Source organism: Bos indicus x Bos taurus, chromosome X (genome assembly GCF_003369695.1).
Source record: "Bos indicus x Bos taurus breed Angus x Brahman F1 hybrid chromosome X, Bos_hybrid_MaternalHap_v2.0, whole genome shotgun sequence".
In the NCBI taxonomy this organism is placed as follows: Eukaryota; Metazoa; Chordata; class Mammalia; order Artiodactyla; family Bovidae; genus Bos; species Bos indicus x Bos taurus.
Window position 1 is genome coordinate 107,841,379 of NC_040105.1, and position 22,684 is coordinate 107,864,062.

At 52.8% G+C, this 22,684-nt stretch overlaps 2 protein-coding genes, 1 non-coding gene and 1 pseudogene across 9 annotated transcripts; 2 read left to right on the top strand and 2 right to left on the bottom strand.

Moving 5' to 3' along the window:
• Positions 1 to 561: 561 nt before the first annotated feature.
• RPL10 (ribosomal protein L10) lies at positions 562 to 3,019 on the bottom strand. Of its 2 annotated transcripts, XM_027534223.1 has the most exons (6): positions 2,872 to 3,019; positions 2,083 to 2,141; positions 1,877 to 1,984; positions 1,539 to 1,677; positions 850 to 1,012; positions 562 to 769 (listed from the first exon to the last, which is right to left on the bottom strand). In XM_027534223.1, the coding sequence occupies exons 1-6, from the start codon at positions 2,892 to 2,894 to the stop codon at positions 617 to 619; spliced, it is 645 nt and encodes a 214-aa protein (XP_027390024.1). In that variant the 5' UTR covers positions 2,895 to 3,019; the 3' UTR covers positions 562 to 616. The 2 variants fall into 2 exon arrangements, with proteins under 2 accessions (XP_027390024.1, XP_027390025.1); XM_027534224.1 differs by lacking the exon at positions 562 to 769 and having other exon boundaries at positions 893 to 1,001.
• On the bottom strand, positions 1,058 to 1,192 carry LOC113888273. Its single transcript, XR_003509909.1, has one exon. It is a non-coding gene; the product is annotated as a small nucleolar RNA SNORA70 (small nucleolar RNA).
• Positions 3,020 to 3,153: 134 nt separating the features above from the next.
• On the top strand, positions 3,154 to 11,791 carry LOC113888142 (annotated as a pseudogene).
• Positions 11,792 to 15,553: 3,762 nt separating this feature from the next.
• On the top strand, positions 15,554 to 17,807 carry LOC113887442. Of its 6 annotated transcripts, XM_027534580.1 has the most exons (5): positions 15,554 to 15,874; positions 16,037 to 16,101; positions 16,294 to 16,399; positions 16,743 to 16,869; positions 17,361 to 17,807. In XM_027534580.1, the coding sequence occupies exons 1-4, from the start codon at positions 15,860 to 15,862 to the stop codon at positions 16,821 to 16,823; spliced, it is 267 nt and encodes an 88-aa protein (XP_027390381.1). In that variant the 5' UTR covers positions 15,554 to 15,859; the 3' UTR covers positions 16,824 to 16,869; positions 17,361 to 17,807. The 6 variants fall into 6 exon arrangements, with proteins under 6 accessions (XP_027390381.1, XP_027390377.1, XP_027390382.1 ...); XM_027534576.1 differs by having other exon boundaries at positions 15,554 to 16,101; XM_027534581.1 differs by lacking the exon at positions 16,743 to 16,869 and having other exon boundaries at positions 16,037 to 16,182.
• The last annotated feature ends 4,877 nt before the right edge of the window (positions 17,808 to 22,684 follow it).

The following is a 22,684-nucleotide window of genomic DNA, read 5'->3' on the forward strand; positions in this document are numbered from 1 at the left end:
TGGAGGAGGACATGGCAACCCCCTCCAGTATTTTTGCCTGGGAGATCCCATGGACAGAGGAGCCTGGCAGGCTACAGCCTCCAAGGTCACAAGAGTCAGACTCAACTTAAGAGACTAAACATTTCCACCTTAGCAACTTGATGTCAGGTGTGGTGGCCCTGGGAATTAAGTCCTATAAGGGGTGGTGAGCTAGGCTTAGAATGGGGGATGGCAACAAGGTCTGTCAACAACTCTAAACCCAAGAAAAGGCAGTTAGGCCCAGGACAGATGTTTACTCTAGGGCTTACTGGACGACCCCACCTCCAGGGCTGTGTCTGGTGAGGTTCCACAGCAGCCTGAGGCCAACATTAGACCACAAGCCCTTTTCCATGATCCAGAGTGTGTGCTTCTCAGTGCTCCACGTACAGGTGTGGGGACTTCAGAACCTACTGCCTGGGGTCAAGGCATGTACCTCACTGGCCTTACTGTCAACTGGCTGGCTTATCAGTCTTCTGAAATGACAGTGACCCTTGGGGCTTCCAGTTCCCCACCCCCCCATGAATCTAGATGCAAAGACAGATGGACAGGAAATAGCATTTATTGGTGAGCATGATTAAGGAGGGGACAGCACTGATGCTCATGAGTGTAGGGCCCGCCATTTGTCCAGGGGACCACGATTAGGGATGTATTTGACCCCACAGCCGTCTGGGATGAGTCGCTTTTCTGCCACCATGTTCTCAAATTCATCCGCGTTGAACTTGGTAAATCCCCACTTCTTAGAGATGTGGATCTAGAGAGAGACAGAAACAACTGAGTCATGGGCCCTGAGGCCAGGAGCAAAGGGGAGACCCAGGCTGCAATGCTCCTTACCTTCTGGCGGCCAGGGAACTTGAACTTGGCCCGGCGGAGGGCTTCAATCACATGTTCCTTGTTCTGCAGCTTGGTGCGGATGGACATTATGACCTGGCCAATGTGGACCCTGGCCACTGTGCCCTGGGGCTTTCCAAAGGCACCGCGCATACCTGTCTGGAGTCTAGATTGGGAAACAGCAGGCCAGTCATGAATGCCCACTAGAAAGAGTTGTCTCCAAGGTCCCTTAGGGCAACCTGTACAGGCAACAGGTTGCATACACTACCAAGGAGGCTGCTATCTGCAGCCATTGCACACTGGGCCCCCATAGGGAAAAGAGCACAGTCGGCTTAATTGGCTGCGAAGAAGAGAACCAAAAAACAGACTAGCTAGAGTCCCTGCAAGGTGCCATTGGGCTCCTCTGAAAGCCAACTGACCTATGACCACCCCAGCCACCTGCTTGCTTGCAGATTATGTCATCAGGTGCAAATAGAAGCTATTCCCACATGAGCAACTTGCTCTATGTTGCCCAGAGCCATGATGCCTTTTGAGCTTCTTTCTGGGACTCTGGGTTGTTCAGTGTCCACTGAGGTCCACTTACTAGCCCTTTGGCCTGGCTTTGCTGTGGGTCAATCTCTATGGGGCCACCTCTCTGCCCTGGTTGATCAAAATCATCAAGCCCAAAGTACAGGTCTCAGGATCCAGCTCACCTATCAGCTCCAGCACAAGACAACATCTTGTTGATGCGGATGACATGGAAGGGGTGGAGCCGCACTCGGATGTGAAAACCATCTTTGCCACAGCTTTTCACCATGTACTTGTTGGCACAAATACGGGCAGCCTCCAGGGCTATGGGAAGACAAAATGCCACAGAAGCTTTTACCATGGCTCTCTGTCTTGGTGGGATGAGTTTAGCAAAGAGGCTAATGATTGGGCACTTGTGATTAATAAGCTGGTCATTTCAGTGCAGTGAGTTCCAGGTTTGGCTGGGGTGGGGGGGGCGCACACACAAGGAACCGGGCAGCATTGACAAGGAAGCCTGCCTCACCTTCAGAGGAGAGCTGCTCATACTCATCTGACACCATGTGGCCACAGAGTGGGAACTCATCCACTTTGGCCTTCTTACGCCCCAAGTCAAAGATGCGAATCTTAGCATCTGGAAAAAAAGACAAGACAACCTTGCTTAGTGTGGGAGTTCCATGAGCAACTAGGTCACCGGGCCCAAACCAGTTTGGGAGCTTTGCCCCTACTTACCAGGGACACCTCGGCAGAAGCGAGACTTTGGGTACGGCTTGTTCTTACAATACCGGTAACTGCAGGGAAAACGACTCAGGTTAGCCAGGGTTCATAAACGAGCTCTACAACATGCACGCTGAGAGCTTGACACATGTTAATCTCCAAGCTTGGTCTCATTTACTGGAAATGGGCGCTAAAGCAAGATGTAGCCAAAACTCAAGTTACCCATGACAGGAGATTAAAAAATAAAATACCATCCTCGATCCTGTTGCTTTAAGGCTCACATTCTGAAACGCACTTTCTCGGTTTAAATATAAAATAGCACAGTTCAACCCATCCACCTAAATGGACCTTGGAGCACGTGGCATTAAGTTCGCCTCCAAGCCATGTGAAGGGCTCCTGGCGCCCCCTGTAGGGCCGAGGCAGCTGAAACCACTTTTCCGGGATTGCCCTTGGCATCCGAGGCGCCCACATCACACGTCGCCTGGAAATAAGACGGGAATGGTACACAGAGGCCCCAGGAGGAAACTAAGCTGGCGAATTTTCAAGTCCAGAGAGCGGGATACAAGGTAGACATCGCTTGTACCCCTATACTGGGGCCGTTGTATACAAAATTGGGTCAATCCACCACTACAACAAAATGGGGGAAGACCTCAAGTGACCCGGAATGTCTCAGGGAATACGCAGAGTCCGTCCCCAGGACAGAAAAGCCGCACCAGGGAGACCCCACCCCACTGTTGCTTTTAACGGTTAAATTGGCTCTCCCTCTCGCTTCCCAGCAGCGAAAAAACATGGAGTAGCACTCACCACCGGGCGGGGCGGCGGCCCATGGCGACACCAGGATCTTCAGTGGCTACAATGAAACAAAGTCGGAAAAGAAGTCGAACACAGGTATTAAACTAGGAGACAGAAATGGCAAGAGCACAGCCAAAACCAGAGCCCGCGACTACTCACCGTGCCAAAGGGAAAGAGGCGCTCCCACGCCTGCGCAGGTCTTATATAGACAGCCTATCTTCACGCGTAGGAACCATAGAGTCCAGGCGAGGGCGCGTAGACGCTCTATCAGACTTCCGGACCATAGATGTAGCGATGCTCTGCGCCTGCGTGCGGTGGGAGCTGAGCACATGCGCAGACCGAGAAGGCGGCTGGGCTCCCAACCGCGGGCAGCCAGCTGGCGAATGGGGCTTCGCCACATCGGCGCGAGAACCCAGCTTCCGGCTGGCCATCTTGGGCGTAGAGCTCTTGCCCGAGGCTTTGCCGTAACTGTGAAGGACGTTATGTTCCTAGAGTTGAAAGAAGTACCCTCAAGTGGGGGTTCACGGCGGCCGCGCGCATGTTCCCGGGCATCGCGGAGCCTGGGACAAGCCCTCTCTGCCTCCCCCGGTGCCCCAGAGCCCGGCGGGGATGCGCCCGGCTGGAGGCTCAGCCTGCATTCCTTTGTCGACCTGGAGGCCGAGCGGGAAGCCCGCCCCTGCCCCCGCCCCCCACCAAACGAAGAATCTTGAACCCACTTGTCCGCGAGCAGTACCCAAGTCTCCCTTCTCTGAAGACCCAGGGCGGGAGAGGGGTCCATCGCCGACCCCAGGTGGTCTGCGCCTTCCTCCGAGAAAGGCCAAGGAAAAGCCGCCACCAAGATCCAGAGCTCAGGAGACCCCACCTGAGCACCGTTAGGCCTACCCTGTCCCTTGCAAGAAATGAGACGTTGTTCTCCGCAGGGTGCCTTGGAGAAGGGGAAAGGAAGCTGGTGATCCCCTTAAGATGGCAAAGGAACACTGTCAGTCCTGGGCTGCGCCCCAGTCCTGGCCCCCGAGAGCTGCCTTGATCAGTACTCCTGGGATCTTCCACACTCCCGGGGCCCAGAATCTGGTACTCACCGCCCCCCCGCCCCCGCCGCCCCGCCCCCAAACACACACAGCCCCGATGTAGTTCTTTCTGTTCCCTGCCCACTGAATTCCAGCACCTCCTGAGTGTGCCTTTGAAATGTTTACAGATAAAGCACGGATCCTTCCCCCACCAACCCAAGGATAGTATCCAGAGAAGTGTGCAAAGCTAATGCTCCTACCACCAGGGATCTAAACGTCTGCCAGAGGTGCCCAGCCTTCTAGAGGTGAGGACGCAGGAAAGTAAGGAAGTCTTGAAGGCGTCCCCATGTCGCTTGACAGATGGGACGCACCTCTTCTCCAGGGCAACCTGTCACTTTAGTGCATGGGTCCTCTAGGAAGGCTTGGGAAGATTTGTTGTGTGCACTTCCAGCTGTGGCACGGGGTCCTTCTCAGGAAACACGATCTCTCATTCCATCCAGAGGCCTTACCTCTGGAAATGGGGTGAGATATGACTATCCGTGGGGGCAGCTCAACTCAGGTTTTTGGCTCCGAGAACTAGAACATTTAGGGTTGTATAGTATATACATCAGGCAGAGCTGGAACAGTTGATACTGTTCACTTACTTATGTCTGAATCTTTGCAAACCCATGGGATGCAGCATGCCAGGCTCCTCTGTCCTCCACTGTCTCCGAGAGTTTGCTCAAACTCATGTTCACTGAGTCAGTGATGCTAACCAACCATCTAATTCTCTGTCACCCACTTCTCCTGCCCTGTTTTTCCAACATCAGGGTCTTTTCTAATGAGTTGGCTCTTCGCATCAGGAGAAAGGATTCGAGCTTCAGTTTCAGCATCACCCCTTCCAATTAATATTCAGGAGTGATTTCATTTAGGATTGACTGGTTGGGTCTCCTTGGACTCCAAGGAACGCTCAAGAGTCTTCTCCAGCACCACAGTTCAAAAGCATCAATTGTTCGGTGCTCAGCCTTCTTTGTGGTCCACTCTCACATCCATACATGACCACTGCAAAAACCATAGCTTTGACAATATGGACTTTTGTCGCAAAGTGATGTCTCTGCTTTTTAATATGCTGTCTAGGTTTGTCATAGCTTCCTTTCCAAGGAGCAAATGTCTCTTAATTTCATGGCTGCAGTCACCATCTGCAGTGATTTAGAGCCCAAGAAAATAAAGTCTGTCACTATTTCCAACGTATCCCATCTATTTGCCATGAAGTGATGGAACTGGATGCCATTAATTTTGTTTTATGAATGATGAGTTTTAAGCCAGCTTTTTCACTCTCCTCTTTCACATTCACAAAGAGGCTCTTTAGTTCCTCTTGGCTTTCTGACATAAGGGTGGTGTCATCTGCATATCTAAAGTTATTGCTATTTCTACTGGAAATCTGGATTCCAGCTTCTGCTTCACCAGCCGGGCATTTCACACGAAGTACTCTGCATAGAAGTTAAATAAGCAAGGTGACAATATACAGCCTTGACGTACTCCTTTCCCAATTTAGAAACAGTCTGTTTTTCCATGTCTGGTTCTAACTGTTGCTTCTTGTCCGGCATGCAAATTTCTCAGGAGGCAGGTAAGATGATCTGGTATTTCCATCTCTTTAACAATTTTCTACAATTTGCTGTGATCCACACAAAGGCTTTAGCATAGGCAATAAAGCAGAAGTAGATGTTTTTCTGGAATTCTCTTGCTTTTTTGATGATCCAGTGGATGTTAGCAATTTGATCTCTGGTTCCTCTACCTTTTCTAAATCCAGCTTGAACATCTGGAAGTTTTCGGTTCACGTGCTGTTGAAGCCTAGCTTGGAGAATTTTGAGCATTACTTTGCTAGCAATGCAGCCAAAGATGGAGAAGCTCTATACAGTCAGCAGAAACAAGACCGGAGCTGACTGTGGCTCAGATTATGAACTCCTTATTGCCAAATTCAGACTTAAATTGAAGAAAGTAGGGAAAACCACTAGACCATTCAGGTATGACCTAACAAATCCTTTACAATTATACAGTACAAGTGACAAATGAATAGATTTAAGGGGTTGTATCTAATAGACAGAGTGCCTGAAGAACTATGGATGGAGGTTCATGATATTGTACAGTAGGCGGTGATTGAGACCATCCCCAAGAAAAAGAAATGCACAAAGGCAAAATGTGTGTCTGAGGAGGCCTTACAAATAGCTGTGAAAAGAAGAGAAGCGAAAGGCAAAGGAAAAAAGGAAAGATAAACCCATCTGAATGCAGAGTTTGAAACAATAGCAAAGAGAGGTAAGAAAGCCTTCCTCAATATCACTGCAAGGAAACAGGAAAGCAATAGGATGGGAAAGACTAGAGATCTCTTCAAGAAAATCAGAGATACCAAGGGAACATTTCATGCCAAGGTGGGCACAATAAAGGACAGAGGCGGTATGGACCTGACAGAAGCAGAAGACTAAGAAGTGGTGGTAGGAATACACAGAAGAACTGTACAAAAAAGGTCTTAATGACCCAGATAAGCATGATGATGCAATCACTCACCTAGAGCCAGACATCCTGGAATACAAAGTGAAGTGGGCCTTAGGAAGCATCACTATGAACAAAGCTAGTGGAGGTGATGGAATTCCAGGTGAGCTATTTCCAGTCCTAAAAGATGATGCTGTGAAAGTGCTGCATTCAATACACCAGCAAATGTGGAAAACTCAGCAGGGCTGCAGCACTGCAAAAGGTCAGTTTTCATTCCAATGCCAAAGAAAGGCAATGCCAAAGAATGTTCAACCTACTGCACAATTTCATTCATCTCACACACTAGCAAAGTAATGCTCAAAATTCTCCAAGCTAGGCTTCAACAGCATGTGAACTGAAAACTTCCAGATGTTCAAGCTGGATTTAGAAAAGGTAGAGGAACCAGAGATCAAATTGCTAACATCCACTGGATCATCAAAAAAGCAAGAGAATTCCAGAAAAATATCTACTTCTGCTTTATTGCCTACACTAAAGCCTTTGACTGTGTGGATCACAACAAATTGTGGAAAATTTTAAAAGAGATAGAGATACCAGACCACATTACCTGCCTCATGAGAAATCTGTATGCAGTTCAAGAAGCAACAGTTAGAACCAGACATAGAACAATGGACTAGTTCCAAATTGGAAAAGGAATATATTGTCAATATCCAGCATCAAGGCTGTATATTGTCACCCTGCTTATTTAATTTCTATGCAGAGTACATCAAGCAAAATGCCAGGCTGGATGAAGCAGAAGCTGGAATCCAGATTGCCGGGAGAAATATCAGTAACTTCAGATATGCAGATGACACCACCCTTATGGCAGAAAGCGAAGAGGAACTGAAAAACCTCTTGTTGAAAGTGAAAAAGCTGGTTAAAACTCAACATTCAAAAAGCAACGATCATGGCATCTGGTCCCAAGACTTTATGGCAAATAGATGGGGAAACAATGGAAACAGTGACAGAATTTATTTTGGAGGGCTCCAAAATCACTACAGATTGTGACTGCAGCCATGAAATTCAAAGATGATTGCACCTTGGAAGAAAAGCTATAACAAACCTAGACAGCATATTATAAAGCAGATATGTTACTTTGCCAACAAAGGTCCATCTAGTCAAAGCTATGGTTTTTGCAGTAGTCATGTATGGTTGTGAGAGTTGGACCATAAAGAAGGCTGAGCACTGAACAATTGATGCTTTTGAACTGTGGTGTTGGAGAAGGCTCTTGAGAGTCCCTTGGACTGCAAGGAGATCCAAGCAGCCCATCCTAAAGGAAATCAGTCCTGAATATTCATTGGAAGCACTGATGCTAAAGATGAAGCTCTAGTACTTTGGCCACCTGATGCAAAGAACTGACTCATTAGAAAAGACCCTGATGCTCAGAAAGATTGAAGGCGGGAGAAAGGGACGACAGAGGATGAGATTGTAAGATGGCATCACCAACTCGATGGACATGAGCTTGAGCAAGCTCTTGGTGTTGGTGATGGACAGGGAAGCCTGGCATGCTGCAGTCCATGGGGTCGCAAAGAGTCGGACACGACTGGGCGACTGAACTGAACTGTACTGAAGCCTTTGTATTCTTTCCTCCACCTCCTGTCAGGGCTCTTCTGGCATCAAAACCTATGAAATGCAGGTCAGCAGTAGGTCCAAGTATCAGTCAGCCACCCATGTGAAGTGCGTGCTAGACTACACAGCAGCTGCATGTCCTAATACTGATGCTTTCAATCAGAACCCTCTAGTAAATAGGACTCTATCAGTTAATCCACTTCATCGACTGGCCCAGCTCACCTACTGAGTCGAACTCCCTGAGAAGCTCTTACCACAAATGTCCAAATAAAGTTAAGCTGGTAGATAGCAGTGAAGTCTGGGAAATATTTATTGATGTATGAGCTATTTCCTGAAGTGTCAGACTTTGTGTCTGTCCCCTCAATCATGCAGTAATCGGACCCCACTTATAAGTCTCATGGCAACAGGATGTGGTGGCAGAGGGTCTGGAGGACAGTCAGTGTCCCCTTGCAAGGCATCGGCACCAGGTGAGGTAATGACACAGTCCTCAAAGGACAGAACACCAGCCTCCCAGACACGACCGGACAAGCTACTTCCATCAGCAAGGGAGGCTCTGGGGGACTGAGGGCTTGCCAATTGTGAGCTTCCACCGAGGGCAGCCAGATATCCTGAGTCTCGGTTTCAAGGTCCCACTCGTTCACATAGCACTGTGCCTTTCACCTAGGAAATGCAGAGAGGCTGGGAATTCAGGCAACCTGGGGATTCTGCAACTGACATGGTGGAATGCTGTGTTTGATTTCCAGCCCCGTCAGCCCTGCAGGCACAGGGGAATTTGCAGGCTGCCATGGAAGAGCTGTGGCTGTCATCCTGTGACCTGAGCCGAGAGCTAAGGCAGGTGTCCTTGTCAGTTTCCTCCCAGGGACACTGCAGTCACCGCACAGCCCAGCCTTGGTTCCCGGTGTTCCCTCCATGACAGTTCAGGATAGCAGCCGCTCTGGCACCTCGGGCACTTGCTGCCCTTGGCCCTTCACCCCAGTCGAGTGCAGGGGCAGCATGGTGACTGCTGAGACCCCCACAGGTCATGGGAGCCTTGAGCCCAGGTGATCACTCAGGGATGGCTCAGAGGGCTGAAGGCACGCAGCGAGTACAGGAAGCAGCTGCCACCCCAGACCCAGGGCAAGAAGGGAAGGGGTTGATGTCATTGGAAGCCCGCCCAGGATGAGGGGCCACGAAGACCAGCCCATCTCTCTTCCACATCACTGCCTTGTCATCTTCTGAGTCATCTGTCTATCTGTGGTTTGATTCATCAGTTGAAATTTTTATTTCAAAGACTGTGGTTTTGTTTCTAGTGTCTAAAGTTGGTTTTCAAATCCACCTAGACTTTTAGAATTCGTCTTATCTTTATGATTCCTTCTTGTGTATCTACTTCTTCAAGTTCATTTTTAATTGGAGGATAATTGCTTTACAATACTGCGTTGGTTTCTGTCGTACATCAACATGAATCAGCCATAGGTATACATACGTCCCCCTCCCTCTTGAACCTCCCTCCCACATCCCACCATGTGTGTCTCTTTTGGTGTCTTGGAGGCCAGTGAAGATTGGGGGAGTTGCAGTAGCCTTCTATCACAGGAATGCAGATGACTGGTAAATATCCATGAGAACCGCTCCCTGATCTCATGAGAATTCAAAGGTACTGTCAGTCTGTTTCAAAGTCCCCCCGATTAGGCAAGAGTACAGGTGTTTCTCTTTCTCACCTCCTTCCTTTATAAACTGGTCCAAGGCCCAGGGATATTCACTGGGACTCACCTCCAATGCTTTCAAGACAAGCTGATGTGCGATACAATGCCCCAGGAACCTCCTTGGGAGCCAAATGGAGAGTGTAGCCTGCAAAAGGGCTTCCCTGAGAGCTCAGTTGGTAAAGAATCCACCTGCAATGCAGGAGACCTCAGTTTGATTCCTGGGTCGGGAAGATCCTCTGGAGAAGGGATAGGCTACCCACTCCAGTATTCTTGGGCTTTCCTGGTGGCTCAGCTGGTAAAGAATCCCACCTGCAATGCAGGAGAGCTGGGTTTGATCACTGGGTTGGGAAGATCACTTGGTGAAAGGAAAGGCTACCCACTCCAGTATTCTGGCCCAGATAATTCCATGGACTGTATGGTCCATGGGGTCACAAAGAGTTGGACACAACTGAACGACTTTCACTTCACTTTACAGCCTGCAAAAGGAGGTCAGTGGATAGGTCAATGTCCCTATCCACCCTTCCCTCTGCTAGCTAGAGATTTAGAACAAGCTGCTCAAGTCTTCGTGTCCTCATTTGCTCATCTGGAGAAGGGGGTGACATGCTACCGACTTCCTAGAGCCGCCACATGTCTGGGATGGATGAGTCCAGGCACGTAGCAGACACTCCCAGCCCTTACCGAAAATTATATCATCTGGTCTCTGACAGTAACGCCCTGGGGACGTAACAGGGCCACTCCTCTCTCTGAGGGACCTGCCAGCGTTCCATGAGGATGGGTGGTGTCCTCAACATGAGATCGCAGACCGGTCTTCAGCTGGCCCTCTGGGAGTCCTGAGTGGGAAGCCAGGGGTTAGGCCTCCCTTCTGGGACCATCCGCTCTGCCAGGAGCCCAGCAGTACAACCACAGTGCTGGGGGTGTGGGGGGAGCCTCCCTCAGCCAGTGGTTTGCTGAAGCCCCACTGTCTGTGGCAGAGGGATGGAAGCCCCTGCTTGCAGATGATGGGGACCGGTCTTCTCACTCAGACGCATGCTGGGATGGACCCAGTTCCTTTTACAGCCTTGTCCTTCCTTCGTACCATGCAGGTGACCTTTCAAGAGCACTGGTTTTAGGTGGATTCTCGGTTCTTATCTGTGCTTTCCCCATGGATCTCGCTTGCTCACCTGCGGGCCACGTATGCATTTAAATAATATAATACACTCTTCTCAGTACGCATTTCCTCGTCTTTTCCCCAACTGACCTGGCATCCCACGGGGGCAGAGGCTGGGTGTCTGAGAGGCACTGGCCCCAGTCCCGGCCTACCTAGCCTGAGATCATAGGACACCCCCCCACACACACACACACACAGTAGTGGGGCCAGCAGGACAGCAAGAATCAGCCAGCCTGGGTCCACGAAGCATTGGGTGTGGGAACTCAGAAATTCTGCCCCGAGTCACATGACTCTCCTCACTTGAGGCAGGACAACTTTGTGCCCAAGATACACAACCCAGAAATCATCAATCCAGAGTGTAATAATTTGGTCACATAAAATTTTGTAACTTCTCGACTTCTGAAACCAGCCGGCCTAGTCTTTTGAGACAAGAGACAGGAATCCCACAGTGGTACAGTGGTTAAGACTCCATGCTTCCACTGCAGGGGGCGGGCTCGAGTCAATTCTTGGTCTGGGAACTAAGATCTGGCATGCCATGCTGCGCAGCCAAAAAAGAGAGATCCTTTCTTACGCGGCCCCTAAGCTGCTCTGTCCTTCTGAAAAGCCAAGGCCATTTTGGGGTGAGGCCCTCACTTCATCTGGCGACTGGCACCAAGCCAGCAGCCCCACCGAGCACTCGCCCACACTGTGGCCTCTGTCTCAGAGCTTCCTTGCACCTACTCGGCCCTCATTCTGCCCAGTGAGGTGATGGTCACAGAGGATAAGATCAGTGCCCTCGTTAAAGCAGCGAGTGTAAATGTTGACCCTTTCTGGCCAGGCTTGTTTGTAAAGGCTTTGGCTAGTGTCAGCATCGGCAGCTTCATCTGCCATGTGGGGGCTGGTGGACTTGTCCCGACAACTGGTACTGCGCCACCATAAGGTCCTGCCCCCTCCACCACTGCAGCCCCAGCTGAGGAGAAGAAAGTAGAACAAAGTAAAAAGAATCTGAGGACTCTGATGATGACATGAGCTTTGCTCTTTTTGACTAAACCTCTGTAGTAACTTCCCTGGTGGCTCAGATGGTAAAGTGTCTGCCTACAATGTGGGAGACCCGGGTTCGATCCCTGGGTTAGGAAGATCCCCTGGAGAAGGAAATGGCAACCCTCTCCAGTACCCTTGCCTGGAAAATCCCATGGATGGAGGATCCTGGTAGGCTACAGTCCATGGAGTCGCAAAATATCGACACGACTGAGCAACTTCACTCACTTTAGTAATAACACATTCAATAAAAAGCTGAGCTCTTTAGAGAGAGACTGAGAGAAAATCTCTGCAACACGTGGAACACAGGGCTAACAGCCCTGCTATATGCCGATCAGGGTCTTTTGGGGAGGAAACTGCTTAGTATCAATAAACATGGTAAATGGCCATAGGTTTTGACCTGGTTCAGTTCAGTTCAGTTTAGTCACTCAGTCGTGTCCGACTCTTCACAACGCCATGAATCACAGCACGCCAGGCCTCCCTGTCCATCACCAACTCCAGGAGTTCACTCAGACTCACGTCCATCGAGTCAGTGATGCCATCCAGCCATCTCATCCTCTGTCGTCCCCTTCTCCTCCTGCCCTCAATCCCTCCCAGCATCAGAGTCTTTTCCAATGAGTCAACTCTTCGCATGAGGTGGCCAAAGTACTGGAGTTTCAGCTTCAGCATCATTCCTTCCAAAGAAATCCCAGGGCTGATCTCCTTCAGAATGGACTGGTTGGATCTCCTTGCAGTCCAAGGGACTCTCAAGAGTCTTCTCCAACACCACAGTTCAAAAGCATCAGCTCTTCGGCACTCAGCCTTCTTCACAGTCCAACTCTCACATCCATACATGACCACAGGAAAAAGCATAGCCTTGACTAGACAGACCTTTGTTGGCAAAGTAATGTCTCTGCTTTTGAATATGCTATCTAGGTTGGTCATAACTTTCCTTCCAAGGAGTAAGCGTCTTTTAATTTCATGGCTGCAGTCACCATCTGCAGTGATTTTGGAGCCCAGAAAAATAAAGTCTGACACGGTTTCCACTGTTTCCCCATCTATTTCCCATGAAGTGATGGGACCGGATGCCATGATCTTAGTTTTCTGAATGTTGAGCTTTAAGCCAACTTTTTCACTCTCCTCTTTCACTTTCATCAAGAGACTTTTTAGGTCCTCTTCATTTTCTGCCATAAGAGTGGTGTCATCTGCATATCTGAGGTTATTGATATTTCTCCCAGCAGTCTTGATTCCAGCTTGTGATCCATCCAGCCTGGCATTTCTCATGATGTACTCTGCAAATAAGTTAAATAAGCAGGGTGGCAATATACTGCCTTGACATACTCCTTTTCCTATTTGGAACCAGTCTGTCGTTCCATGTCCAGTTCTAACTGTTGCTTCCTGACCTGCATAGAGGTTTCTCAAGAAGCAGGTCAGGTGGTCTGGTATTCCCATCTCTTTCAGAATTTTCCACAGTTTATTGTGGTCCACACAGTGAAAGGCTTTGGCATAGTCAATAAAACAGAAATAGATGTTTTTCTGGAACTCTCTTGCTTTTTTGATGATCCAGCGGATGTTGGCAATTTGATCTCTGGTTCCTCTGCCTTTTCTAAAACCAGCTTGAACATCAGGCAGTTCACGGTTCACATATTGCTGAAGCCTGGCTTGGAGAATTTTGAGCATGACTTTGCTAGCGTGTGAGATGAGTGCAATTGTGCAGTAGTTTGAGCATTCTTTGGCATTGCCTTTCTTTGGGATTGGAATGAAAACTGACCTTTTCCAGTCCTGTGGCCACTGCTGAGTTTTCCAAATTTGCTGGCATATTGAGTGCAGCACTTTCACAGCATCATCTTTCAGGATTTGAAATAGCTCAACTGGAATTCCGTCACCTCCACTAGCTTTGTTCACAGTGATGCTTTCTAAGGCCCACTTGACTTCACATTCCAGGATGTCTGGCTCTAGGTGAGTGATCACACCATCGTGATTATCTGGGTCGTGAAGATCGTTTTTGTATAGTTCTTCTGTGTATTCTTGCCACCTGGTCTTAATATCTTCTGCTTCTGTTAGGTCCATACCATTTCTGTCCTTTATCGAGCCCATCTTTGCATGAAATGTCCCCTTGGTATCTCTAATTTTCTTGAAGAGATCTCTAGTTTTTCCCATTCTGTTGTTTTCCTCTATTTCTTTGCACTGATCACTGAAGAAGGCTTTCTTATCTCTTCTTGCTATTCTTCGGAACTCTGCATTCAGATGCTTATATCTTTCCTTTTCCCCTTTGCTTTTTGCTTCTCTTCTTTTCACAGCTATTTGTAAGGCCTCCCCAGACAGGCATCAAGACCATCCCCATGGAAAAGAAATGCAAAAAAGCAAAATGGCTTTGACCTGGTAGTTACACTTAAAGGTAACATCCGGAGGGAGATTTACAAATCTTCAGAGGTGCTAACAAACAAACAAGAAGTACAGAAAAAGTAATAATACATCTGTTGGGGATTTGTTATGTAAACTATAGTACATGTGTTCTGTTCAATACCTGGTGGCCAGAGATGACATGAGCTAGACTTGTGTACTGAGAAGGAAGACTTTTGCAGATATATTATTGCTAGTTAAAAATCACACTGAATATACAGGGTGTGTGTTTTTTTAACCTGAGTGAGGAACTATGTAGGTGATCCCATAGAAGAATATAGTTAGAGGTGAGAAACAGAATTGTTAACAGTCTTGCCTAAAACAATGTTTTGTAAAAATCTTCAATTATGTGCTTTAAAAATATCCAGGGTGGTAAGGTAAAATGGTCCAGCCACAGTGGAACGCAAATTGGCAGTTTCTTCTAAGGCTAATCGTCCACTTCCTTAGGACACAGCACTTGCACTGCTGGGCATTCATGCCAAAGAAAATGAAAAATTCTGACCACAGGAAAGCCTGGATACAAATGTTCAAAGCAGATTTTTTCTAGAAACCTAAAAGTGGAAACAGGCAACAGTGGGTGAAGGCTTGAACAACTGTGGCTGACCCACACCAACGAAGGCTAGCAATACAAACTGAGAACTGACTGCTGAAACCAACTATTGATTGAGATGGATGGATCTCAAGGGCAGGGTGTGATGGAACAAAGGCCCATCCCGGGTTTCAAAGTGCATGGTTTCATTAACGTACTGACGTCTGTGTGTGTGTGTGTGTGTGTGTGTGTGTGTGTGTGTGTGTGCGCACACGAGCGAGCACATGGTGAGGCATGCTGCATCCCAGCTCCCCAACCAGAAATCGAACCCAGGCCACCGGCAGTGGGAGTGCGGTGTCCTAACCACTGGCGCGCACGCACGCACACACACACACCGAGAACCCTGAGCAGCTTTCCGATGGTACCAATGCCATCTCCTGGTGTGACGGTCCACTGGCTACGCAACAAGCTGATGCTGGGGCAACAACGGGAGGGGCATTTCCCTGTAACTTCCCGTGAACTTAATTCCTTCAGAATACAAGCTCACACCAAAGGCACACAGCAGGGCTTGGCGTATACACATCGGATCACTCTATGCGTGACTCTGCACGGACAGTCTGGATCTCCCCGCCGGAAAGTCCAGGGGCCCACAGCACGCCCGACTACGGACTGAGGAAAAAGAGACAGACTGCTGGGCGGAAGGCGGAGCTTACGCGATCGGCCTGCTATGATTGGGTCACAGAGCTGCCCGTCACAAAGAGGGACAGGCTTACTTGGAGCTGGAGGGCGGGTCTTCTCAGGAGTCGAGCATGGTCATTGGTGAAGCCAGCCGGAAGAGGTGGGCAGGAAGGCGGTACGCCACGGCTTCCGGTGGGCTGCCTGAGGAGGGGAGCGAGAGGCGACGGCCGCGGGGACGCTCAGGGCGGGGCTCGAAGCACGGAAACGGCCCCCAGCTTCGCGTCCCCACCTCCATCTCGGTGCACAGCAGCCTGCCTTCTGGGTCCTTTGGCGGGGCCAAAGCCCCGCAGTTTGCTGGGTTGTGCGTCTTTTACTGGGGAGAGGGCGAAGAGACGTCTCCCCAGAGCCCAGGGCCCTGGAGACCTTGGGGATTCCGTCGGGGCCCCACCCCCCACTCCCGGCAGGACTCCCCCTGCTGTACTGAGGGCGGATGGCCCAGGACAGTGTATTAGGGGTGCCCAAGGACCGTGGGAGCGGGGAGGGTGGGCGGCAACCCCGCCAATATGCCAAAGGGCAGGGTCAGGGGGTCTTCGCTTGGCCCCTCCCTCCAGTCCTGGCGTCTGAGGGCGGCCTTGACCTGCGGTCTTGATGCCTTCCACCCTCCCAGGGTCTCGAATCTGGCCGCCTCCAGCCGCTCCCACCCATTGCCCGGCCCACCGTGTTCCACAGCCCGTGAGTGTGACTGGGATGATTCTCTGTGAAGCCCGGATCCTGCCCCCTTCCCTCCGCCCCACACGGAGTAACAAGGGAGAGGTGGGCAGAGCTGAGCCCAGTGCCCAGAAACGTGGAGTTGGCCAGGGGTGCCATGCTTCTGGAGGTAGGGAGGGCCCAAAGTAACACAGTCTTCCCCCTGTCACTCGACAGGTGTGGCCCGCTGGGAGGGAATCTTGCCCAGGCACTCCTGTTCTCCAGGACCGCCTATGGTTGCAGCCCTCAGTGCCTGCTGCCTGCCTCTTCCCTGGAGGTCCAGGTGAGTGAACCCAGCAGGGAGAGAAAGCTCCTGGCTTCACTAGCAGTGGATGTGATCAGAAACCATCCATCGTTAAAAAAAAAAAAAAAAGAAACCATCCATCCTGACGCTGGTTCTCATGCTGGAAGGGTCGTGAGAACACCTAGAGGGCTCACTCAAAGCCAGACCATAGGGCACCGCCCTAGAATCTCTGATCTTGCACATCTGAGGTGGGGGTTGAGCATTTGTGACTCCAACAAGCTCCCAGTGCTGCTGCCGCTGCTGGTCTAGAAACCTCACAGTAAGCGCGCTGCTCTAGAGGCCTGAGACTCCTAGGTGTGTGCCCCCTGCCCTTCTCCCGCAGGGCTGGGAAAAGCCACGAGGCTGGTGGTTCTCGCGAGATCTGGGGCTTCCCATTGAGCAGTCGTCACCCTTCCCTGCCTGAAGCCGAAGGAGGGGCTATCCACAGCCCAGGCAGGATCAGGTGTCAGGTTTGTTGAGTTGCTCAACAGCTCCTCACTTGGGCTGATAACATCTGGACACGTAGGAGGGTGGGGCGAGATCAGATCCAGTGCCTGGGTGTGGGGACGAACTATCTGATGAGGCAGAGGAAAAAGGCCTACATGCTGAGGTCAGGGATGGGGAAGGAACATCGGCCCTAGGACCAAGTGTGGGTCTGGGGGAGCATGGAGACCCGAAGAGCTTCCCAGGTGGTGCTAGTGGCAAAGAACCCACCTTCCGATGCAGGAGATGTAAGGAGATGTGGGTTCAATCCTTGAGTTGGGAAGACCCGTGGAGGAGGGCATGGCAACCCACTGCAGGATTCTTGCCTGGAGAATCCCATGGACAGAGGAGCCGGTGGGCTACAGTCCACGGGGTTGTGAAGAGTCAGACACTACTGAAGTGACTTAGCACACACGCGCGGAGAGCAGCAAGGGGGTTGTCTGCCCAGGAACTGCCCTGACAGTTGTCTGGTCTGCAGGTGTGGTCAGCCTTCTCTCGCTGGTGGGAAGCCACTGCCTTTCCTGCCACACGTTCCTCACCAAGAGGATCTCCCAGCTCCTGGGTGATGCTGCCCAGACCTCCTCAACACCCAGCGCCATCACCCACTTCTTTGGCCAGTCGTTGCCGAGGCTTGTCTGTCTTTGGCTCCAGGATGGCCCGCCATCCAGTTGGAGCCACAGATGAAAAGCAATGCCAGTGTCCAGCTGCCCCATGTGCCCAGAACCAGCAGCTCTGGAACCCCAGCCCCCGAGTACATTCTTGGAGTCATTTCAGGGCGGTGGGGTGGCGCTTTGGTTGGCATTTTCCAAGGCCCTCTCCTGCACCCTTTTCCTTTGGGTCACTGGTCTTTTCTTATTGACTGGTTCAAGTTCTCTATACATTAATGATATGAGCCCTGAGTCACATCTTGGTACTATTTTTTGGCCCACTTTGTCACTTGTCTCTTGACTTTGTGGTTTGGGGTTTGTGTTTGACTAGGCAGACGATCTTAGAGTTTGTGTCACCAGACTTTCCAGGGTCTTCCTATTGGTTTCTGGGGTTTCTTGTCAGTTTGTTTGCTCCCAATTGACTTACAGTGATCTTCTCTATTTAAAGTCATCGTGTATAAATTACCCATTGCTGAATAACAAGGGGCTACCCAGGTGAAGGTAGCGTAAAAACCTGCCTGTCAACACAGGAGACAGAAGAGATGTGGGTTGCGAAGATCCCCTGGAGAAGGAAATGGCAACCCACTCTAGTACTCTTGCCTGGAGAATCCCATGGACAGAGGAGCCTGGCAGGCTACAGTCCATGGGGTCGCAAGGAGTCGGACACAACTGAGGTGACTTAGCATGCAACCATGTGTAGCAAATTACCCCAGATGTAGTGTAGTCCCTTAAAACAACCAGCACTGGTAATCTCCCAGGTGTCTGAAGGACAGAATTCTAGAAGGCCTGGCTGGGGCTTCTGGCCTGGGGTCCATCACAGGCTGCAGTCAAGGCTTCTCTGGGGCCACAGCCCTCTGGTCTGCCTGGGGTGTTGGGGTGGGAGGGGGGTAGGCTCTGCTTCTGGAGGGTTCATGGGGCTGCGGCAGGGGACGGTCCCTCCCCACCGGGCCTCTCCACCGGGCCTCTCCACTGGGCTGCTCGGGTCAGGCCTTCCCCAGATCCAGCGATCTCAGAGAGACAGAGCAGCCCCGAGATGGAAGCCACAGTGTTTGTCTCGTAACTCATCTCGAGGTGACACTCCATCACCACTGCTGTGATTTTATGGGTCACACTGGTCACCCCGTGGAGAAGAGAACGGTACCCACGTGGGCCTAGGTTCTTCACGTTCGTGCCGCATGAGAAGGCTCCAAGGAGTGTCCCTGCCCCTGAGCCCAGGTGTGGGACTCCCGGGCTGCCCAGGCCCCTCAGGAATGTGTCCTTTGTGGAAGCAGGGGTGGCGGGTTGCAGCCCAGAACTGAGCCAGGCCAGGCATGTGTTGTACAGGCAGAGAGTGGCTTTTCACCTTGAAATGGTTGCAGACCAAACACACGGAAAGCCAGAGAAACAGATCGTGTGATGATCCCAGCATGGCCCACAGAGCCCGCGGCGTGTGCCCTCTGCCCTCCGCCCAGGAGTCTGCAGCCCGAAGGGCCGTCCCAGCCAGTGCTTCAGTCCTGGGAACGGGCGCAGAAGCTTTCTCACTCTGGCAGCCTGTGCATGCTACGGCTGTGCAAGTGCACACTCAGGCCTGGGCCCCGTGCTCTCTGACCTCCGAGGTGTCCCCACCCTGTGGTCAGCCCTGCCCGCACCCCTCCTTCCCAGGGGGCCCCCGTTGAGGGGGTGAAGGCTGATGAGCCCCTTTTCTTCAATGGCTGTGCCTGGTATCCCTGGGCTGGGCTGGTGCCAGCCTGGGGTGGCAGCTGAGTGTCCCTTTGGTCCCAGGAAGGCACTCTCACTGTGCCCATGGGGGATGTGCCTGCTGCCCCACCTCCTGGCTGGGACTGAGATGGGACTTCCCGGTGACACGCTTGGTGGCTGTGAATGTGTCATGCAGCTTCTGTGGGTGGTGAGGGCTCCTCCTGTTGCCTCTTGCTTCTGGGCAGCGCTGGGGCCCTTGGCGACAGCTCCTGGCCCTGTCCGTGGCCACCACACTCTTCTCGAGCCTGATGACTATGGCCTCAGGAGAGCCGGGTTCTCTGTCTCCGTCCCGGGGCAGAAGCTGAGGCTGAGGCTGAGCTTGCGGGGCCTGTCCTCAGGGATCGTGGCCCTGACTCATGGGGACACCCCTCGGCCAGGATGTGGGGCCGCCGCAGGGTCCCGGGGTCCCCTGGAGAGGCTTGAGCCCCCCAGCGGTCCCACACTCTTGGGCCTGCTGACTGTTCCCCTAAGTAGAGCCGCCTTGCAGCCCCTGAGCCCCGGGCACAAGGACCGACAAGGGGCCTCTGCCCTGCCGTCTTCGCCCTCAGGGCTGCCTTCCTCAAGCATGCCCTCAGGCCCAGGGCTGCGTGGGCACTGTCCTCCCTCTCCTGCTGCCCGGCCTCTGTGCCTCGCGGAGCTCCTGCAGGTACCTGCCTGGTGGATGGGCACAGACTGGGCAGCGACCCGGCCCCACCCCACTGTCCGCCTGCCTCGGGCTTCACCCTTGTCCTCATCCTCCGCCCACTGGGCATGATGGTGCCTGACCTTTGGAGCTCAGACATCTGGAGTAGTCCAGCCTCCGCCGGTGCTGGGTCCGGGAGCAGTCCCCCTCATTCAGCCCCGCTCCCCAGGCTGTGGCCTCCCTGGGCTCATGGGGACCTTGCAGACGTCTGTGGCGAGTGGTGGAGCTGGCTGAGGCCAGCCTGACCTCTGAGCAGCACAGCGTGCCCCTTCTGGGTGCATAAGTCCTCCTGGGGGTGCCCATGGGCTGTGGAGGAGGCTGCTGTAGGTGGCGGGCCTTGTCCTCTGGGGACCTGTCCACAGCTGGGACGTGGAGCTGGATGATACACACAGACATGCAGATGCACACACACTCGAGTTCCTGGCGGCCAGTATCCATTACTCATGTTTGCTGACTGTGACTCGTCCACAGCTGGGACCTGGAGCTGGATCACACACACACACACACACACTCACTCACTCACTCACTCACTCTCTCTCTCGAGTTCCTGGAGGCCAGCGTCCATCACTCCTCACATTCACTGACCTTGACTTATCGGCTGCTCCCCCTTTGGCTCACTGCCTCCATCAGGGTTCCAGCGGGGTGCCCGTCAGTGCCCTGGCCCTGCGCCCTGGAGTGGGGTGTGGCTGCCCAGACCAGGGGCCGTGCGGGACCTCCAAGGGTCTCTAGAGCTCTGTCACCGTCATTGAAATGCCGAAGCTCGCTCTCTGTGGGTGGCCGTCCCATCCTGAGGGGCGCTGTGCCCCTCACTTCATCTAGGTCCGGCACACCCTCCTGGGGGAGCAGGCACCAGGGAGAGTGGGGTGCAGGGGTTCCCTGCGGCGGGGGGGGCGGCTCTGTTGTGGGAGTGGTCAGCTCTCCCGTCCCCCTGACTCAGAGCAGACAGGACCTGTAGGATGCGGGGGCCGCTCCCCACAGTGTGACCAGACACCCCCTCCCCAGTCTTAGTAGGGAAGAAGGGCCCCGGCGGGCGTCTGTGGCTGGACCCCTCCTCTGCTCCTGGGGACCAGGTCTCAGGCCGCTTGCCCCCAGCAGATGAGCTCCTGGTGCCATCTGCATGTCTCCCTCTCCAGAAGCCCTCCAGAGGTGGCACCCTGTCTCACTCCCTCCTGCCCCTGCCTGGCCGAGGCTCTGGCCTGGTCTGGCCCGTGGCATCTCCTTGGGGCTGTCCTCAGGGTCGTTCCCCCTGCAGGTTCCAGCTTCTCCCCTTGCCGCCCCGCGGGCGTCATGACCGCCCAGGTGTGATGTGGCATCCAGGGAGGGGACAGGTCTGGTTATGCTCTCCTCTGGGGCCATTCTCCCTTCCGGTCCCCCACCAAGCAGGCTTTGGGACACGGGATGGCAGGGAGGACTGTCTGCTCTTGGCAGGCTGGTCCAGGCAGCAGGCAGGAGAATCTGGGTGAGTCTGGGTAGAGGAGTGGTGCCTGGTGGGCCGGCAGAGGTGAGAAGGGGCTTTCTGGGAGGACCTCTCTACCTGGCTCTCCCCAGTGGTAGGGGACTTCTCTGGGTAGGACTTGATTTGTTTCACTGATTTCCTGCCTGCCCTGGGGAGGGGCTGGGGATAGTTTCCAGGGCATGGGTATGCTGAGCCTAAGGCCAAAGGCCAGCCCCAGGGGCAGTAACAGTGACACCCTCCTTTTCTTGAGTCCCTTGGGGAGGTTCATCCTTGTGGACCCACGGGCTTGTACCCACTCTTGGATGGCTGCTTCTTCAGTGCTGGGACTAGCCCAGTAGAGTGGTCAAGGTGGGAGTGGTCCTAGATTGTGGAATGCTGTCTGCTACTTCCACTAGACCAGGAGGCGGGGGGAGGGTGCGGCCGATGTCAATGGTGGCATCAGGAGCTCCTGCTTGCCATACCTCCTGGGCACTTCTCTCTCTGCTCCACCAGGGATGCTGCTCAGGCTGTTTGGCAGGGTCTGAAGCTACCAGCTCAGTTGCCTCATTCAGGGCCTCCCGAGCTCCTCCATGTCTGCCAACCACCACCACCATCCCCCGACTCCACTCTGGTGGTACCTAAGATGGCAGGAGGTGCCCTGCACGCTAGGAAGCTGCTGCCCCCTGCTGTGCTCCCAGTACCACTGCAGCCCATGGTCCAGGCAGAGCCTGGAGATTGGTCTCAGAGCCCTGGAAAGCCCTAGGTGGGGACTTGGAAGATTGAGGTCTCTTGGGGGCTCACGGAGCCCTCCAAAGCTTTGGGCTGGGGTGCCCAGAGCACTTGAAGGCATTCAGGTGCCCTTATGGGGGTCCAGGGCCTTGAAAGCAAGGCTAAGCCTGGTGGGAGTCTGGAGGGAGGTCCAGAGTCCTCAAGAGAGCTCTCTGGGGGGCAGGTATCTCAGAGCCCTGGGGCAGTGATTTTGAAGCAAGGCCCTCAGAAACCCTCCGTCTGGTGCATGGTGATCAATGGATGTGGTCACCCATGGGAAATAAAAGGGGGAGACTATGTCACCTGGGAGGCGACTCCATCTTCCTTCAGACATGGCAGTGGTTGCCAAGCACATCTAGCCTCCCCCTCGGTCCTGCAGATGGAGGGTCTGAAGCCCGGAGGGGACCATTTCGTCCAGAGGCCATGCCATCTCTCTCCCCTTCCTCCCTGCAATCCCTCCTCTCCACCAGGACCTTGTGGGGCTCCTGCTGCACAGCCACTCCCAGGAGGAGCACTTGAGATCACTTGAAATG

What these genes read in the sequence shown, in the direction of transcription:
- RPL10 (XM_027534223.1), bottom strand. Translation starts at nt 2,894, where the DNA reads ATGGGCCGCCGCCCCGCCCGGTG. An exon ending in CTTCTGCCGAGGTGTCCCTG is followed by an intron (nt 1,985 to 2,082) that starts GTAAGTAGGGGC and finishes CTTTTTTTCCAG; the next exon opens with ATGCTAAGATTCGCATCTTT. An exon ending in TCTTGTGCTGGAGCTGATAG is followed by an intron (nt 1,013 to 1,538) that starts GTGAGCTGGATC and finishes TTCCCAATCTAG; the next exon opens with ACTCCAGACAGGTATGCGCG.
- LOC113887442 (XM_027534576.1), top strand. Translation starts at nt 15,933, where the DNA reads ATGCCAAAGGGCAGGGTCAGGGGGTCTTCGCTTGGCCCCTCCCTCCAG. An exon ending in CCCACCGTGTTCCACAGCCC is followed by an intron (nt 16,102 to 16,293) that starts GTGAGTGTGACT and finishes GTCACTCGACAG; the next exon opens with GTGTGGCCCGCTGGGAGGGA. An exon ending in CAGGCAGGATCAGGTGTCAG is followed by an intron (nt 16,870 to 17,360) that starts GTTTGTTGAGTT and finishes TCTGGTCTGCAG; the next exon opens with GTGTGGTCAGCCTTCTCTCG.